The following is a 19,457-nucleotide window of genomic DNA, read 5'->3' as shown; positions in this document are numbered from 1 at the left end:
ATGTGATTGAGTTATAACCAATCAGTATACAGAAACTGCTGCACCGAGGTGAACACATGTAACTACAGCGAGGCAGATTCCGCATGTAATTAAAGGAGGAAATTATGAATGTGTAAATATGTGGATTACTAATTCTCCTGGCAGGAACAGCTTTCTTTCTTTCAGTGTCTGAATGCTCTGTTGCTAACCAGCATTTCCAGATGATGTTATAATGTATCATATTTCCCAAAAATGAAGATTCAAGCCCTTGATCATGGTTCTCATCATCATCGATCTCTGGCCAAGAGGTGACACAGCTAGCTCCTCCAGTTAGCCCTCCGCTAACTTAAATGTGAATAATTTAATTGCGTAACGCTTAGAAACTTTGTATGAGTTAAAATGGTTCAAATTCTGACAGTGACATGAGTTCTTTTCTTGGTATTACTGTTTTTAACAACCAACAGTAACAACAAAGTAGCATACAGCAGAGGCTCTGTGGTAATGTCACGCACTGTAGCTTTAAATGCAAACATAACCTGCAACAGAAGGAAAGAAGAATCAGAAAATCTGAATCAGACACTCAAATCAAAGTGGTGTTTTGAGAGTTTTCCTTTGTAAGAGGACAAAAATTTGTTATTTTTTTCTTCTAAACTTGCAGATTGATTTAAGGAGAAAAACATTTTTGAGTAAAATGCCTGCAATCAGTTCCTCTAAATTGAGAGTGGAGTACGGTTTCCAGGGTTCCTCTCTCTCCCTCTCTCTCTTTTCTCCTGTGAATATATTTATAACTGAATGATGTCATTCAGGCTGGGCACTCTCTGTTTGGAGCGAACACACATCTGCAACCAATCTGGATAATTTGTTCACCAAAATATGGCGCTCACTGGCTTGCTGTTGCTGCCATAGCAGTTTGTTCAAGGTCCAAAGAAAAGATTTTCCCCTCCACAGCTGCGTTAGAACAATGGTTTTGTATTTTGGTTTGGTTTTTTTGTTGTTGTTGTTTTTTGTGTGGGAAGAACCACACATCTGCAAAAATCTCAAGCATTTCAACATCTGATGCATAGCTTGAATACTGAAGTGCAAGGATTCCATTATGAATGGGCTCCATTTGTGTGGAAAATGGATAACGTATGAGTTTTTAAGGCCTGGGGTGCTTTCTGTTCACTATAGTTTGTCAGCCTAATGGCATAAAAAATGTGTGTATATGTGCGTGTGTAGCTTCAATACTTAAGGCCTGGTGAATCATGCCAGCCGGGAAGCTCTGGGGCAAATAACTTCATTGTAACACTTTATTCCATGTGTCTCTTTTCCTGAGGGACATGCCGGTCAAAATGTGTGAGGTTGGACTGGATGGGAGGGGAGAGCTGGCGTCTCCTCAAGAACAATCGAGAGGTTCTGCAAAGGAACTCATTTGATGAAGCGAATTGGAAAATGCCTTTTTTTATTTTGTAGTTCCAAAAACATCCATCAGTCACTGGTTCCTTGACGCGGCATTCTTTCCACTGTTGGTTCTACTTTTGAACAAACTTGATTGTAAATGTTCCACACATACTTTTCTAATGTTTCCTGCCTCTAACGCCAGGCAAGGTCAGTTACATTGCTTCCACTGTGTATACCTCATACCCGAAAAACTGGAGGACTGCAAAAGTGTTCCAAAAGAAAAGAATGAAAAAGGCAGTATTTAACTACAACACAAATAAGTCCGTTTATAATTCCAAAGATTTAATTTACCCAGATACTGAATGTATGTACAGTATTCAGCATAAGCTCACTATCAGCTAAAACGAATGCTACGATCACTAAATCTAAATCAGGTGATCTGCTGGTTAGAGAAGCACAAGAAATAAGCGTGACATTACAGGGGCGGACTCATAATTCTGCATTATGTAATATACAGTAGTGACAAATCATATGCATAATATACACCACATCCTGCTCACTCCCATTAACAGTTTCCTGTCGTGTTCCAGTTATGAAGTTTCCACCTTGAATACAAACACACAAAAAACACCTTATTACAAGATTTAAGCCCCCCCCCCCCCCCCCCCCGAAGCAGGACTATGGGGACACTTGAACTGTAAAATTTTATTTTAGAAAAAAAATTTGGACAAAGAAGTATGGTTGAGATAAACAAAACTACACAAGTAGTTGGACAGGAAGTAGTACTGGGGGGGAGGACTCAGGGTTCGCTCTTGCCTGCTGGTGGTAATTCATAAAGATTTTTTTTTAAAAAGGAGCAGTCCTGCTTATAAGAAAAAAAAAAACAATAAAAAGTAACTTAAAATTATACCAAAAATTCTTGTTAATGCTATTTTCTTTCTCTTTGTTAAGGCACAAATGCTCTTTACATGTGTTACACCCCTAATTGTTATCTTTACCACCTATAACTATACATTCTGATTATTTCAGACAGATGTACACACTCTTGAAAAGGTTCCTCGAATGCAGCATATTAAAAAAATACATTTGAAATTCATTCATGTAAATATATATGTAAAAGTTTGCTCTTAATGCCTCCTCCGTGGGAACACGTTTGTGCTCCCCTTGTGCTACTTCAGTAACCTACTGTTGCTGTCCCTAAAAGTTGATACTCTCACCAGTAGGGGGCGAAAGAGGTATATTTCTCATTCCAACGAGGATAACTGTGTCAAGAATACAACTGTGTCAATGCTATGTCCAGATGATCACTAAACAGCACTCAGACACAATAATTATGACTGTTCACATGAAGGGATTGGACCCCCCTCTCCCCCACCCGCCACAAAAGGAAAAGACTTGTAACATGTAATCCATTTACTGTCTGCATTCCCCTTGTAAATGTGAAAGCCTCACAAGTGCCTCAATCTTCCTGAAACCATGCATGGTTGAACATTTGAAATGAGCTCGCACATCCCCCTCGGGCACTGATTCAGACTTGATTGGGGCAAGGCAAGCTGCAAGTGCTTATTTATACAACGACGTCATTTGGAGGTTGTCCAAAGGGAGGAAAGAGACGGGAAAAAGATTACAGATGAGAAACTTCAGAGTAAGAATTTCATTAACCGCATTCCTATGATTTAATAAGTTTATTCTACGTTGTTCAACAAGTTGCACATAAGAGAGATAGAGAGTGACAGAGGTAGATTTTGGAGGTGTGTGTGTGTGTGTGTGTGTGTGTTTTGGGGGGGGGTTGGTGAAAATCAAAGGACCAACAATCTATATAATTATCATCATCTGCTGCTTTTCCTCCCTGGCAAAGAAACACTCCATCCATTTGTAGCAATGGCCCGAGGGAACGTTACATCAAAACTAATCAGAACGATTAAAATCAGCTTCTCTGGGAGAGGGAGGCGATGGGCATGTTGGAGGCAGGAGGAGTGAGGGTGTTTTAAAATTCGTGCAAAAAAAAAAAGAGGGGTTTCTTTATTTGATTTTATAAAAACATAAACTCTACAAAGACTGAAGAAGCCGCTGCTCTGATCTCTTTCTTTGCTCGGAGTTTTATTCTGCGGATTGGTTAAGACTGGGGCAGAGGCATGAGCTAATTGTATCCTGATCTTTGCCTTGAGGGGTTTCGGAGCCCCGGAGCAAGTATTCTCTGTATTCTGTTCTGTCTACCTTAGCCAAGCTATTGCATTTCTCACTGGCGTAGGAAGAGAAGCAGGTCGTGGGCCAAATCGGAGGGAAAAGGTGCATAAAAAGATACTTTATGCCTCTCTATGTTTCAGGTAAGCGGGGATTTATTTGGTTTGCTATTATTTCCGTGGCTGGGTGGACTGGGACATTGAGGCGCAGCAGCTTTTACGCATGTGCCAAAGCGATTCGAGCGGTACAGTTCTTAAAAAAATATTTAACCACTTCCTGGCTATTGTTCCTTAACTATGCGAATGTATGACAGTAATATGCGAGTCTTTGGTAGATCTGGTTCAAACGAGCACCGGATTAGACCGAGATCCTGTCGAGCAAACACTCCAGTTAACCTTCGTGTGAATTCGCTCCTGGCGCGTACCACTTCCCAACACACATCGGCGTCTCAGCGTCGCTGTTGCTGTTTTTAACTTGCTCGTAACTTACCCGGAGCGCGGTTTTGGTCCTTTTTCGTTAAAAAAGGTTCGTTGAAGTCAGTTTTGTCGGAAAACCAATTCTATTTCCTGGCTGCCCCAGATCTTCCCATAAAAGACGCCATTGTGGAGTAATTTAGCCGGAGGCGTTTTGCTCGCTCTGTACCTTCTATACACGTCAATGCAGAATCTGTGTATCATCGTGCCTGTGTTCAGAGAATGCAAATGGAGGTGGGGGGGGGTGTGTGTATATATATATATATATATATGAATGTATATAAATATATACATACATACATATATATATATAGGATAAATCTTGTCCTCTTCTCTTCTCTCACAGCTGCTAGCCAACTGTGCTGCGCGTAAAGACTCCGATCGCTGCAAATATAGTTTACCAAGTCCTAGTCTGGACCTGTTCCGCCTCTCATCATTTGTAATGTGAATTAACATTTTCTGCTCATAAATTTGACAGGTTAAACGTGTGCAGTACAACCTGACGTGCGGATTAAATTGCGCGTTTAGTCACCCATTACATGGGAAGTTTGACAGCAAATTAAACTAATTTAAAAAATAATATCAAACAAAACATTACGAGCAAAGGGTCACCTGTTTAAAAGCCTGATGTCGGTGTCATCAGTTTAGGAAGGCAGATGAATTAACAGCAGGATGTTGGGATGTCAGCATCCATCACTTGATGGCGCTGTAACAAAGCCACATGGCTTCGGCGCATTTGCTTTTCAGTAAAACAAACAAGCTCCCTCTGATAATGTGAAAAGGGGAGAATTTTCAAAAAGGCAACTTCACATTAGTCAGAATGTATCATCAGTTTCAAGGTAGTGGAGTCGTAGTTGAGTGAACACCGATGGTGTACTTTTTAACTGATCGAACTTCCTTAACTGTGATGTCATAAGTTGGATAAATACAGTACCACTGACCTGTCAGTCTGCTCTGTCATGAAGAAACTCTGTACAAGTTTCTGTAGTTTTGTTGTTGTTGTTGTTGTTCATTACGTGGATTTTTATACACAGTTCAAACTCGCGCTGATGCAGCACTGTAACTTATTACTGACTTTGTTCGCCTGATTTGCTTTCCAGAGTTTAATAAGTAGTTTGTCCCTCCACTAAGATTTAGCTCATCAAGCTGATTCTCCTCTGTCCTGGAAACTTTTTCATACTCTTGACACGTTTCTGCATGAATTGCCACCATGACTTTACCCTAAACTGTGTTTAAGAGATGCAATCTGCTTGAAGTTGCCTTTAATATACTGATGAAAATTTGAACACAAATGGGAAATAATGATTGATAAAGAGAGGGCGAGAGAGAGGGGGAGAGGGAGAGAGGACAAACCCAAGTTTTATGGGTAGCGGTTTAATATTAGCAGCCTACAACTGCCTAAAATATGTCTCTGTAAACTCCAAAGTAACACACACATCAGCCTACAGTACTGGCCCAGGTTATGTCTGAAGTTATGTCTGTAGCTGTGTGTGTGTGTGTGTGTGTGTGTGTGTGGACATTTGAAACAAATGGCCGTGGGCAACCAAGCAGAGACAACCCATCCAGATTATGTAAATACCAGTCTGCCTGGCTCCAACTGAATGTTAATGCTGTGATCTGAAATGCTAATTATGTCTTGTGCGATATGTTGAAACACAGAAGAACTGCATTGTGGGATGGAAAACTGAAAGCTGCTGATGTTGATCCCACACGCCCTTTGATTCTTGCAGCAGCAGACAGGTATACTCGCCTGCAAAGTTTTTTTTTTTTTTTTTTAGCATTAATAGGGGTAAAAGCTCGCAATAGCTTACTAAAGATTTAACCGGAGGAATAGTGTTTGTTCCCTGAGATGTAAAGGAATACGTTAAAGGCCTGTCACTGAGCAACTTCAGACCAGTGGTGGAAAACAACCGGAGCAGCCAAAAACTACGCCAGGCTTTGATGCTCTGCGCCTGTTTTAGATTTGTTTGTGCACAAAATTACGCAAACTGGATAAACAAGTAAATTCCTCATACGTGTATGTTTCAGCTTTTAATGTTAACAAAAAGTGTGGAAACTTTTGGAATGTACACACATTCTCTCACGGGAGACTTACCGGGCTGATAATATACCACAACGAGTAGGAAAGTGTCGATATGGAAGCCTAACTGTGCACATCTTGCATACCTCTAAATTAACTTTGACATGTTAGTGTAAAAGTGCAGAAATGTGAGGCTACTGGTGACCTGTCCAGGGTGAACCCTGCCTCTCCCCCAAAGGCTGCTGGGATAGGCTCCAGCCCCCACGCAACCCTTAACAGGATAAGCAGTAGAAAATGGATGGATGGATGGATGGATGGATGGATGGGTGGGTGGATGTGAGGCTGCTGACCAGTAGAGGGTGCTGCAAACCCTTGAGCAACAAATAATAAGGTTAAATTACACAAATTATCACTATCTGTGTGTGAAATATGGAGTCCAAGTGAAATCTGCAAATTATCCGAAATAATCTGGACAATATGCTCGTCTTGCATGTGGTCTCCATGTCTGCACGTCTGAAAAGCTCTCGGGCAAAAGTCGTCCAGCAGAGGCTGGTTTGAGTAGCAGTTTGGCCAATTGCTGATTCAAGACGTGAACATATGACATCAACTGTGGCCAATCAGCCCTTAAATCTAATCTGAAAAGGTCAATTGTTTGATCACCTCGAGCAGAATGTAGAGTTTTGAAGCAGAAGTTGTAGAAGAGTAACTTCCTCCATACAAAGTTTTAGCAGAGGAGCAAATGTCCTGATGGACTCAACTACATAAATGGCTTCAGCGTTTGTGAAGTTTGTAAAATAAAGAAACTTCAAGTCTCTTCGACAACCCAATGTCAGCTTTAGTTTCTGGCTGCAACACGTGCTCATGCCTAAAACTGTCCAGGGGCGAATTTAAGCGGAGCTGGGAGTTAACTTCAAATACATCATTCGACAAGAACTTCAGTTTGTCAACAACTGGCTGTGGAAATACTGTGAAACAAAGATTTAACTTTGCATACTCTTCAGGAGAACACTATTGTTTGTTTCACTGCAGTTCTAATATCTCTGCACATCAGAGCACCTGACTCGCATGCTTCTGCCCACACATGACTCGGCTCCAAACTTGTTCGGCCAACATGGCGAAAGACACAACATGACATAGATTTGACATTTTGACTTGGACTTTATTGGCATTGCTTATAGATGTAAAGAGGAAGTTATGCAGCGATTGGTTCAAGCAGGATTTTTAATTTTGCACACTTGTTCTTTTTTTAATATCTTATACTCTAAACAGCTGTCCAGTATGTGGCTCTGGTGCAATATTTATTGAGTTCAAAAACAGTTCAATTGAAAATTAAACTGACATTTTCATGTATTTCATCTAATTTAATTAGGAAACTAAAGTTGATTTTCAGAATTTCTTCAGACTTGAGACTTCCTTGACCTGACTAATGACTCTTTGTCTTGCTTGACTTACAGCAGGGACTCGGGAATTCGGAAACTCTGATTCTCTAAAACTTGCTTGAGACGTGAAGATAAAGACTTGAGACTCACTCCAACCTCTGCTTCATTCAATACTTCACCCAAAAAGTGTATTTTGCCTTTGAGGTACTCACAAATAAAGCTCCAAAAGTTGTTTTTCCTCTCCTTCATCACTTCTTTTTGACTCCAGAATGTAGAAAGATCCAGCCACGTATATTTAGCTTGAAGCTAATACCGACTTGTGCTAACAAGAGCGACAGCAAAAAAAACAAAAGCAAAACAACAACAAAAAAAGTCTGTTCACAAACTCTGTTCCACATAATGCACTTGAGAGTTTGTAAACAGACATTTTTTGGGGCAGTTTTGCAGCTGTTAGTGGTCGATCTCCATTAGCTTCAAGCTAAAAATATGTGGCTGGTGTTTTCTCAAGTCAACAAGAAGTCATGCATGGATGGAAAAATGTTTTTGTGACCTTAAGACCCCTCTGTGGCAAAAAACACATTTCAGGTCAAGTATTCCTTTCACATCCTTATTCCTTATCGCACTTGTTTTGTGTTTTGTTTTTTAGAGTATAATAATTGTTACCGCTTTTACCCGACAAAGCAAGGGGTTGCGTAGATTAGATTAGATTAGATTTGATTATACAGAATTTGCATGTGTGAGTGACAATCCAAGATGTCCTGCTGTGTGTCAGTAAGGGGTTGTTTCATGTTGGAATATTGTTAAGTTCAAAGTAGTAATGTGTTTTTGATAACTTCATTTTTTGGCATTGAATCGTCTTGGGATGTTTGCTGAAATTGATTGGATGCGGCGCAGCCATACTTGGAATATTTTCCACCAGCCGCCACTGGTCCAGAACACGTTTCTTGACTTCCACCAACTCAAAATAATATTGTGATCTTAGAGCACTTTCCCCACTACTCGCTACCACCTTCCAGCAGCCACCTACCCACCCAACCTCCCGTTCTCTTTCACTCTGCACTCTTCACTGCTATTTTCCATAATGCCTTTCAGATTTTACACTCAATCCACCTTTGCGATGACAAGGCTTTGAGGAAATCCAATTCCACCAAGCTGTTTTCAGAACTTACTCTCCACAGGCACACACTTCCTCTCTCTCTCTCTCTCTCTCTCTCTCTCTCTCACACACACACACACACACACATCACCATCTCCACAAATTAGTCAGGGAACAAATTACCTGCATTCTGAGTGTGATCCCACGCACTTTGCCGGCTGCCTTACACAGGTCCCCTTTTGAAGAGCAGCCATGTGATTTCTCTCTCTTTTGCCCTGCAGGTCCCTTTGCCTTCTGCGAGGGATTCTGGAGTTGAATTTTAAAACTGTGTATGGCTGCTGCCTGTGCTTATCAGCGCGTGCACAAACGGCATGCAAATCAGACCAGGATCACACACCGCATTGGAGGCCTACACTCAAAGGCAAGCTTAATTGCTAATTGGGTATCTAGGTGTGAAACTCACACTGCCAATAAGACGCAGGAGTGTGGATGTTTTAAGGCCAGTGGTTGAACTAATTAATTTTAATCTGAATGTTATTAAAATTTGTGGATTCCCTGCATTTTCTATGAAACAGTCAGGAGTTGCTATGGCAGTACTTTTTATACTTTTTAACAGCAATGTTGTGGTCTGGTTTTATTCTCATCTCTTTATTGTGGTGGATTTGTGGTCATTGGATTGTGACAGTCAGAGGCAGTGTGAGAGTGTGTGTGTGTGTGTGTGTGTGTGTGTGTGTGTGTGTGTGTGTGTGTGTGTGTGTGTGTGTGTGTGTGTGTGTGAGATGTGGGGGGGTGTAACACTGAACTTGGACCCTTATGTAACCACCTCCCCTCCTTGTCTTAAAGACAAGACCAAGTACAACATCTCCAACTCAGGAAGTGTACTCCAATCAGAATCACTGAATATCAAATTACCGTAATACAGCTAATAAACTAATACTGATACTGAAATATGAATATTTTATTAGGGTTATTTATGACTATATACGGAAAAAAAAATCTGTATCGCTTCTGATGTGCCTGCCTGACAGAACAAAACAACTGGCCCCAACCAACCCCCCCTAGAACCGCCACTGGTGACTGCAGCCACACACGTCTGTCAGGCATGATGAAGACAAGAAAAAAAAAACTGATGAATATTTGATACCCGCTGATTTAGAGGGGTGTGATCTACTTGAGCTTGTGCTCTTAAGGGGCTCCTGTTTTCCTGTTAACATTATTTACACTTAATGGAAACAGTTCTTGGCTAACAGGTCTACTTTTGTGTGATTGGAAATCCCTTATGAGTGATTTGTGGGCGTGTTTTTGGTGAATATTGTGCAGGGTTGTTTTGGTTTTTGGTTTTTCTTTTTTTAGTCCAAGTAAAGTGGACTGACATGTTGAAGGAGGTGGTGCTGATGCTGCAGCAACATGAGGAAGAGGAGGACGAGAGGGGGAGGAAACACTGCTCCAAAAAGGGCAAAGGCCAGCTGTGGGGAGCCCACATGTGCGTGTTGACCCGAGTTAGAATAAAAGCAGGCACCTCCCTGTAAAGCAGGACTTGTTTTATTCTGAAAATGCGACACACATACCTGCCACTGAAACAGCGACAGCCCAAAAGAGCCCCGGGCGCTACAATGCTAATGTTGTCGGGGGCTTTGACTTCTCCCAGCCATTGCAAAGAAGCTGCTGCTCCGTGCGACAGCCACGGCGCCGCTCTACCCCCGGTGTGCGCTCAACCCCTTGTAACGCCTCTTCACATTTGGCAGGTGTGTTGTTGGGAAAAGCCAAACGAATTCAATCCCGTCACATTAAAGTCTGCGCTGTAATGGACGAAACGGATATCATGGACTTAACGCACCAGAAAGCGAGGAAGCGACCGCGTCCAATCAGTTCTGTGGATGAGTCCGTGCACGCTTCCCTGAAACGACTCCCGATCCGTGCGGCGGAGTGCAGGGACAGCTCGCTGATGTTCGCAGTTCGAGGAGAACCGGTCCCCGCAGCATCTCTCAAGCAAAATGATCACTCGGTGACTTCCTCTCCAACCACAGTGATGCCGGCGCAGGTAAACGCGTAAGAAATAAAAAGTCCGATCCGTGTCTGCGGGGAAAACCGAAGAAATAACTGCAGAAGTGTAGTCGTGCTGTCACTTGTGTCACAGAGAATAGAGAGCAGACAGAGGGGCTATCGAATAGGCGGTCTTCCTGCTGTCCTTAAATGTAGAGTGCGCTCATACTGGCATGATATTTGAATATTACGCACGGACGATCCCCTGTTTGTTGCTGTCTTTGTTGAATTGCTTGTGAAACTCTGATGTCTTACTGAAACTTTTTTCTTCGGTGGTGGCGGCAGTGGTGTCTCTTGTTAAGAGAATTTGCCTGCTAATGGTGTTTATAGGTTAACACAGACTTATTACATTATTCAAATGAAGATTCATTACGCCTCGTTTCCAAGACTGTGAGACTCGTCCTCCAAATTAATTTGCTTGTGGAGATTATGGCCTACAGGAATGGATGTTTGTGGATTGTGGCAACATTCAGGTCAAGGTCAGGCAGCTCTAACTTGCAGAGAAAAGTCTTACCGCCTCAGTGCGGCGTACAAAAATATTTAAATCAGTGCATCTACTCATTTAAATATTTAAACTCAATATTTTCTTTTGTTGTGTTACTTTCAATCTTGAGCTGCACATTACGCAACTATAGATATGATCTGTTTTTACTCACCTGTGTGGTAATATTATGTTCCCCTCTAACAGGATAATCGCTCCAGCATGTCCAGGCCCATGATCACGCGGTCACCAGTGTCTCCCCTGAGTAACCAGGGCATCCCCACACCAGCACAGCTCACCAAGTCCAACGCCCCTGTGCACATCGATGTGGGCGGACACATGTACACCAGCAGCCTGGCCACCTTAACAAAATTCCCAGAATCCCGGTGAGTCTACCTTACTGCTTCACGCCAGTGTTGTTAAGTTTTAAGTTTTTGAACAAACAGGAAGGAAGGAGTTTATTCGGTTTGAGCTTAACATCATCATCATCATCATCATCATGCAGATTTCCACAGTGTTTAATGTCATCTTCTTTGACTGTTTAATGTCATCCTGGTGACATTAAACAGTCAAATGTCACACAAATATCTCATGGGTACACTTGGTGGGGACAGTGAGTATATAACATTCCCCTTAAAACGGAATATTTTTAAACAATCTGTGGTATTCGTTATGGATCAGGTGTGAGAGGTATTTTGGCAAAGAGGCTCTTTGAGTGCAGAATGCAGAGCAGCAGAGACAAAAGCAACTTGGTTATTTTGACAGATGTCACAGGAGCAGTAAAGGGCCAAAGGGCACGGGGCCATCTGGAGGCTGGGAGGCTGCGCTGTCGCCCCGAGCTCTGAGCCTGAGGGTGACTGGCACCCTGCCTCAGGCTCTCAACAACCAGCTGGGCCTGACCTCTCCACACCAACTCTGCTTTTAATCTCTGTATTTGGTTTGCGTGCATAAGAGCTTTATCATCTCTCCCTCTGTACATGAGTGACTGGCAAGTTATGGAAAGATCAAGAAATATAAGACTGCTCATGTCCTCTCCATCCTTGTCTCTTTTTCTAACCTTCCTCCTCTCTCCTCCTCTGTGTGTAGAATCGGTCGCCTCTTTGATGGCACAGAGCCTATAGTCCTGGACAGCCTGAAGCAGCACTACTTCATTGACAGGGATGGACACATGTTCCGCTACATCCTCAACTTCCTCAGGACGTCCAAACTGCTCATCCCAGACGACTTCAAAGTAAGTGACTCCCCACCCCACCCAAAATAATAATAACAAAAAAAAAAAAAAAAAAAACCTGTTAAGTCTCACCAGCCAGTCAGCAGTCCTTCAACACAATGAAGGCTGCCTCGCTGGTCCCCTCGCTGGTCCCCTCGCTGGTCCCCACGCTGGTCCCCACGCTGGAGCCTTAAATGTCAGGGATCTTCCAAATGTCTGGTCCCTTCAGCTAGCTGAGGACAAAGATTCTTTTAGAGATATGTGAAGAAAATAATGCACAGAGACAGCTAAACGAATACTTGGCACCCACGATCACATACCAGCTTCTATATTTCTGCAGCGCCCCGTGTTCTTGTGGCAAATGTCCACCCAGGGTGAGTTTCAGTAAATGTGACCCATTAGAATCCCCTTCATTTTACTCTTATGTGCCATTTAGTCAGTAATTACTTAACTTGCCCTGGAAGAAAACAAATAACTATGTTATCTGACAGACTATCCTAAGTGTGACTCAATCAGTGGAAAGTATGTCAGCTAAAATAAGCTAAGACAAAAGACAGGCTCAAGTTCAGGCTTGGGCCGCATTTCGAGGGGAGCATGAGAAAAGTTGAGTGTAGTTCAAATTAGGCCCCCACAGTCCTGCAGGGAAGAGATCTGCTGCTCTACCCCGTGTAACCCTGTGTTACATGTCACACAACATCTCCTCCACTCACGACCTTTTTTTTGTCTTTTTTTTAATGTTTTTTTTTGTTTTTGTTATTTACTTCAGCTGCTGAGGTTTAGTGTTGGTTCATGTAGTCAAGTGTTTTATTGTGTTTTGGTTTTTGCAGTTTCTTTCGTTGTTGGAAAAATAAGGGCATCTCAAATATTTGTGTTGTTTTGGTTATTTCGATCTCCTCTGCACTTTGGCAGCGGCTTTGAAACTCGATACACAAGGAATAGTTTTACAGATTTCAGTAAGATCCTTAGCTGTATATTACAGCATACTGTACGTAGATTATAGTTGAGAGTGGAAATGAGAGAGTCGCAATATCACCACACACACTGATGCTGCGACGATCTTTAAATCTCAAGGCGAATCTTCTATGACGTCTGTGTTCTTGGAGAGGATAAAACATCCCTCAAAAATGTGGGAAAGCCGCAGTTGTGTAATCAGTCGTGGTCTTGCACTGCGGGTTTTAACACAATTCGACAACAAAGGTGAAGTATTTACAAGAGTGTTAGCTTAGCGCTCCACACAAACACGTACAGTTAACAACTTTGAGGAATCAGTTTTGCTGTTTTAATACAAATTTGTATATTTGCCGTTCTCCCCAATGTTTGACTAACATTGACAAAGGTTGAGAAATATCTTCTGGCGGACAGTTAGTGTGGATATTAAGATCCAGCCAGGGGAAAATTGATTCGGGCCATGTAGTTGGGTCAGTTTTTAAGCTGGGATCCCTCACCAGGACTATTTCAGTTCTGGAAGGACTCAGTTCTGAAAGGACTCAGTTCAACAAACTTGTTATTGGTGTGAAAATGTTTGAGTGACGTTTGTGAGCCAGCTGTTCGATGTCTGAAGACAGAAGTTTGATCTGCCTTCAAACCAAGATGACTTTGGTTTACACACAGATGACCCAGCATCAGTGTGATGCTCTGGTTCTGCTATTTCTAGTGTTTCAGAACTATAGAGACAATAAAGAGCAGAGTGGGGGTTAGAAATGTGGTTACATTTGATGTCGTGATCACTTCGTGAACAAGTTAAACATGAACATGTTTGAATTTTGAAGCACTTTTTTCACTTTTTGCAGGGTGCATGGCTAAAAGCATTAGTTTCATTTCTCTTTTAGTTGACAAAATTAGCAGCATCTCTGCACCCTTCCTCTGGTTTATTTCACCACAATCAATCTTCAAGCTCTGTTATGAGTGACGTAAACATGTCCGGACCGCTGGGAAAGCCCGGCAGCATGACTTACACCTGACTCTTCCTAGATGAGAATCATCATCCTAAAATCTAGACTCTCTTCCTCTTGTCTGGTAGGACTACAGTCTGTTGTACGAGGAGGCGCGGTACTTCCAGCTGCAGCCCATGCTTAATGAGCTGGAGCGTTGGCGCCAGGACCAGGAACTGGGCCGAGTGTCGCGCCCCTGCGAGTGCTTGGTGGTGCGCGTGGCGCCCGACCTGGGTGAGAGGATCACGCTGAGCGGTGACAAGGCCCTGATAGAAGACGTGTTCCCTGAGATCGGTGACGTCATGTGCAACTCCGTCAATGCCGGGTGGAACCATGACTCCACGCATGTCATCCGCTTCCCTCTGAATGGGTACTGCCACCTCAACTCTGTCCAGGTAACAGCAACATTTGGCTTCTCTGATGCGTTCAGTCACCCTCCTGAAGAGCAGCATTCAGATGTTACATGAACGTGATAAAGTCCTGTAGAGGTTTGTTGATGTTTGAGTGCAGAATTTTATCTTATTTAATCTTATCAAATAATAAAACAGCCTTGCAGGAGAAAGTGTTTTTTGAGTGTTCATCAAAGCATCAATTTAACAAGTAATCATTACACACCACCTTCTTTGCTTTTCTGGGATCTGACTTGAATATTGATTTTAGTTCTGTAGCGCGAGCGGTCAGATTCCTCATTTGCATCACTCGCTTAACTCAGAGCTTGGTTTTCACATCTCACCTGCTTGTCCTCTTTTCTGCGAGTGAATCACATGATCCGTGAGTCACTTTTTGTTCTGGAGTGAGTGTGGGAGTTAACCTGCTGAACACGGAACACAGAGGGTGTTCACTGTGAACTTTGGGAACGTGAGATCTCTTAAGTCAGACGTCTGAGGGGAGCAGCTTGTTTCCACAGTATTTTACATCAGAAGTTTTATGAAAATTGATTGTTAAGGGGGTGCAGATCTACTACTGTATATGTGATTGTATTTGTCTATCCAGGACGTTTTAGAGTTTTGTTGAAATTTAGGTTTCTGGAGTGGCAAAACCATGATAAATATAGCACAGCTACCTTTTATTGTATGTAACAGATTTAATCAAAATCCCTTCCAGCTATAACCAGCCTTGCAACACCTGAACAAGCCAACCTGGAGAAAATCTAATTGTTACAATTCAGTTGATATTCAGCATGAATTAGTCATTGTTGTATCTCTTTGATACCCCACTGAGGTTTTGGTAGAACTCTTAGATTCTCATCAATAAATGGAAGACGAGAGGCATATTTGAAGAGATTTCACAATGATTTGGACTGTGTCCTCATCTGAGGACATCCAATCTCCCTCCAAAAAAAAAACCAAAACACGCACACACACAAACAAACCCGTCTCTGAAGTGTGTGAGTGGAAGAGAGCGAGCAAAGAGAGTGAGCATGCTCCCTGGCAGGTTGTCCCCAGGCAGGGCCCATAATCCTGTTTGGTTATTAAAGCACGCCGGCGGTGGATGCTGTATCTGCGGCTAATGGAGGCAGGGCGGGGGTTTTGAGAAAGGGAAGGGGGGCAGAAAGAGCTGCCAGCAGAAGGGGGACCTTTGTAGTTTTGGCGGAGGGTTGGGCCTGGGGGTTGTTGGGGGGGGGGTGGGGTTTTCTGAGCAGCCCACACTGAGCCAAGTGGCAGAGAGAAAGCCACACGGCTCCCTGGGGCCTCTTCGATGGAATGTGATCCTACAGGCCTCCTGGGCACGTCTGTAGATGTCTGCAAGGCTGGTAGATCAGGAGGAGCTGCGCACACACAAACACACACACACACAGACACATGCGCGCAGACAAACACAAATATTCAACAGAAAACAATGAAAATGAGGCAAAAGGAGAGGCTCTTGGTTTTCTCATCGAAATTCGCGTCACAGCCTCTATGTTACTTCTTACTACTCCCAAAGCTGCTTCCAATGCTAGACAGCGCTAACTCGGCAGCTCGTAACCACCAGACTTTCACAGAATTCTCCACATATCGGTAGTAAACAAAAGGTGAGAGGCTGCATTAATGTTTCAGGACCATCATAACTTTTGATGACTTTAAGACCTCTATGAACGAGCCCCCCCGCCCACACACACACACACTTCCTGTCACCAGAATGCTCAGATAAGCATCTACTCTCTATTTTCTTAATTGTTTCACTGTAGTTTTCTTTATAACTTGCTCAGCGGGAACTTTTCCGATCATTGTGCTTCGTTGCTACAGTAGAGGGCAAATTTTCAAATCTAAAAAAAAACAACAACCAAAACAAAAACCCAAACGTGAAATGTATGTTTCATGAATCTACCCTGAAATTTAATGTCGTCTTCCTCTGCCTGTGTTGCATCCCTGCTCCAGTTTTGGTGAAAGTCTGCTACATAGTTTTAATCTAATTCTGCTAAAACCTCAGTGATCCGTACCTCCTCAAACGCTGCTCTACTGAGAGTTTTAGCATCTCAGTTATTTGTTTTGGATTTAAGGCCTGTAACTTTTAGAGCTGGTGCACTTTCTGTGCTCTGAATATGGCAATATGGAGGTTTTGTTTAAACAAAGTCGTACAGGACTATTGAACGTCATTCTGTCGCTGATTACGTCCAGAATCCTAACTGTCATCTCTTTCCAGGTTCTAGAGCGTCTGCAACAACGAGGCTTCGAGATCGCTGGCTCCTGCGGGGGAGGCGTGGACTCATCCCAGTTCAGCGAGTACGTTCTGAGAAGGGAACTGAGGAGGACAAGTCAGCGAGGACCCAATTCAAATAGGATAAAGCAAGAGCAGCTGGACTAGACACCTCCTGAGCAGCAGGACTTTTCTGCGGCAGCCTTGACACCGCAGAGCTCTGTGGACTCTGTTTTTCTTCGTTTTCCTTGTTGATGTTTTTGTTTTCATAAACTTGAGAACCATCTAGAGAATAAAAATTAGGTGCAACAGGAGATTTCTGCCAGGAGAAGACATTTGATAAGTTTGAGATTGCAAGGACATTTGTGATTGTCTAGCTCCCTTAAAACAAAGATTGAGGAAAAAAAAAAAAGATTTATATACGCTGGATCCCCAAATGAAGTTTGTTTTAAAACTTGGAGCCTACATTAGGTTGAATATGATTTTCCCCATAAATTAAAAAGGCTTTTATTTGCTGATGTAGTGCGTTGCATACAGTAACTTGTCACCAGTGACTTAATATTTTGTTGTCTCACTGGTAAATTGGCTGTTTCGGATGCCTCGCTGTATAAAGGTCATTAATGTGTCGCTCACAGTACAGAATGTCTCGGTTGTCATAAACATTTAGTTTCAACGATCTTTTTTCACAATTAACATGATGTTGAATATTGTGATACCAATGAAGTGTTTTGTACTTTAATGGAATTTTTTATGATTATGCCATAAAATATAGTTGGAATCATCAAATTTAAGCACCATCCTATACGCTGTAAAGAAAATAATTTAATAAATTATTATGTCGCACCATTTGCCTCATTGGGGAGGATGAAGTACCGACCCCGCCCCCCCCCCCCTCCCCAATGTGCTAGAAATATAAAATTGGATCATAATATTCCTCTTGAGTCATGACCTGTAAATCTTTTGCATTGTCTGTGTTTGTGTTTTTTTTACATCGAATTTTTTAAAAATGAATTTGTTGCCTGAGACATGACTGAACAGCTACTTGTACAACCAACCAATCTGAAAAAAAAAAAGTCACTTTTATTTGTAGCACATATTGATAAGAAGTTGGATATCGAGTATTTCTTAGCAGACTGACCCACCTACGCTCCTTAGATTTGAGAAAAGAGGAATGTAGCACAGAAAAAAGTGAAATAAATTTCAGCTGAAGTTGTCGTTGAGTCATTGTGTTGCCTGCTTTGTCTTCACAGCGTGGCGTTCCTACGTCTTACGACCAAAATCTTGAATATTATGCGCGTTCTTGGTTCTCTACATCCAGAAAGGTGAAGCTAACTCCACCAAGGCGATACAGTACCTTGGAGGATTTATGCTGGTGCATCAGTGACTACATGGGGCATTATTTACTTAGTTATATTGAATAGAGTCGACTTCACCACGCAAGTCCTGTCAGCTGTGCTTCCACATATCCCTGCAGGGCCAAAATCCAAAGTGAAATCTCACATGGAGCCCTGTCGTGTTGTCTTCATTGCTTTTGGCAGAATCTCCACTTTCTTTGGCTATCTACAGTCTATGCTATATGTCTCCCTTTCAGGCCTCTTTGCCCTAGATTCCCTTTTGACTGACTGTTATTCTCATAGGCTAGAGGTGCAACTGTGAGTGGTGCACAGCATTGCTTTGCTTCAGTCGTGCAATTAAAAATCCAGTGCCCGTGTCGAGTTTCGAGAATTCAATTAATTGAGAGCCGAGTTTTTAAGGTGATATATCAGCGAGGAAGCACATTGTGAAATAAAAGAAATATCATTTCATGCGTTTTTCTTTTGGTTCAAATTAAACACAAATTTTGAGTATGGAGAATTCCAAAAAAACAAAATGCTCCAAGAAGGTTCTTTATCATATCGTTTTCATGAAGAGGTTTGGCAGGAATATTTTCCAGTCGTGAACAGAGGGCCTATTCAGGAGGAGGCATGTAAGATTGTTATCTTGCTCACGTCTGGAAAATTAATCTAGAACAAAACCAGCCTTGTGTCTTCTCAAGGATAAGAGAATCTGCTCGTCACCAATTCATAGCTCACAATCAAAAGTACAAAACTGTGAATGATAAAGTGCTTCAAAAATTAGAGCTTGTGGTCCACCTTGAGGTTACGCGTCCAGCAATTTGTTGACTGAACAAAAGCTTCTTCTTCCACATGTGCACACTGGAACTCTGAACTGAGTCTAGATATGCCTCCCTGGGGGAGAACAGAAATTTCCAAAACAGCTAGTTGGGATCTTCAACAATCTTGAGCCTGCCAGCTTCCTAAAACCATGACAGAACCTCCGACAGAACCCTGTTCTGGAGTTCCACTGTAGAACACGCACTCTGATGACTATATCAACAAGCAGGATTCCTCTGGGGCTATTTTTAATATTTGTGGACCCGTATTCAAGACCAAGACTGGAGTTCCTACCTTCTCCCAAACCCATGTGTGAATGCACAGGGGATGCAGTGTGAAGAAGGTCGTAGACCGTATTTGTTCCGTTCAGGGTGTCTTGACCTCTGGATTGTGCTGTGCTGCTATGATCAGGGCAGCTACTTATAAAAATATTGGGAGCCGATTGTAATTGTCAACAATTTTCCACTGAGAGGCAATAAAATGAAAATATTTTGCCAAATTCTCTGGAC

The 19,457-nt window shown here is 42.5% G+C and overlaps 1 protein-coding gene across 5 annotated transcripts; it reads left to right on the top strand.

Annotated features, from left to right (window-relative positions):
- The first annotated feature begins 2,905 nt into the window (after positions 1-2,905).
- On the top strand, positions 2,906-18,004 carry kctd1 (potassium channel tetramerization domain containing 1). 5 transcript variants are annotated; one of them, XM_086203736.1, is made up of 6 exons: positions 3,314-3,686; positions 8,793-8,932; positions 11,243-11,421; positions 12,122-12,266; positions 14,266-14,571; positions 16,802-18,004. In XM_086203736.1, the coding sequence occupies exons 2-6, from the start codon at positions 8,843-8,845 to the stop codon at positions 16,961-16,963; spliced, it is 882 nt and encodes a 293-aa protein (XP_086059862.1). In that variant the 5' UTR covers positions 3,314-3,686; positions 8,793-8,842; the 3' UTR covers positions 16,964-18,004. The 5 variants fall into 5 exon arrangements, with proteins under 5 accessions (XP_086059863.1, XP_086059862.1, XP_086059866.1 ...); XM_086203737.1 differs by lacking the exons at positions 3,314-3,686; positions 8,793-8,932 and adding an exon at positions 2,906-3,004; XM_086203740.1 differs by lacking the exon at positions 8,793-8,932 and having other exon boundaries at positions 3,314-3,648.
- The last annotated feature ends 1,453 nt before the right edge of the window (positions 18,005-19,457 follow it).

Source organism: Aulostomus chinensis, chromosome 5 (assembly GCF_037954235.1).
Source record: "Aulostomus chinensis isolate RoL2024-O1b breed Wild chromosome 5, RoL_Achi_v1.0, whole genome shotgun sequence".
Taxonomy (NCBI): domain Eukaryota; kingdom Metazoa; phylum Chordata; class Actinopteri; order Syngnathiformes; family Aulostomidae; genus Aulostomus; species Aulostomus chinensis.
The sequence above is the reverse complement of the archived record's forward strand: the minus strand, read 5'-3'. Positions and strand labels throughout refer to the sequence as shown.

Coding starts and splice junctions, on each gene's coding strand:
- kctd1 (XM_086203735.1), top strand. CDS start 10,316: ATGGACGAAACGGATATCATGGACTTAACGCACCAGAAAGCGAGGAAG. Junction 10,553..11,242: donor CCACAGTGATGCCGGCGCAG/GTAAACGCGTAA, acceptor CCCCTCTAACAG/GATAATCGCTCCAGCATGTC. Junction 14,572..16,801: donor GCCACCTCAACTCTGTCCAG/GTAACAGCAACA, acceptor ATCTCTTTCCAG/GTTCTAGAGCGTCTGCAACA.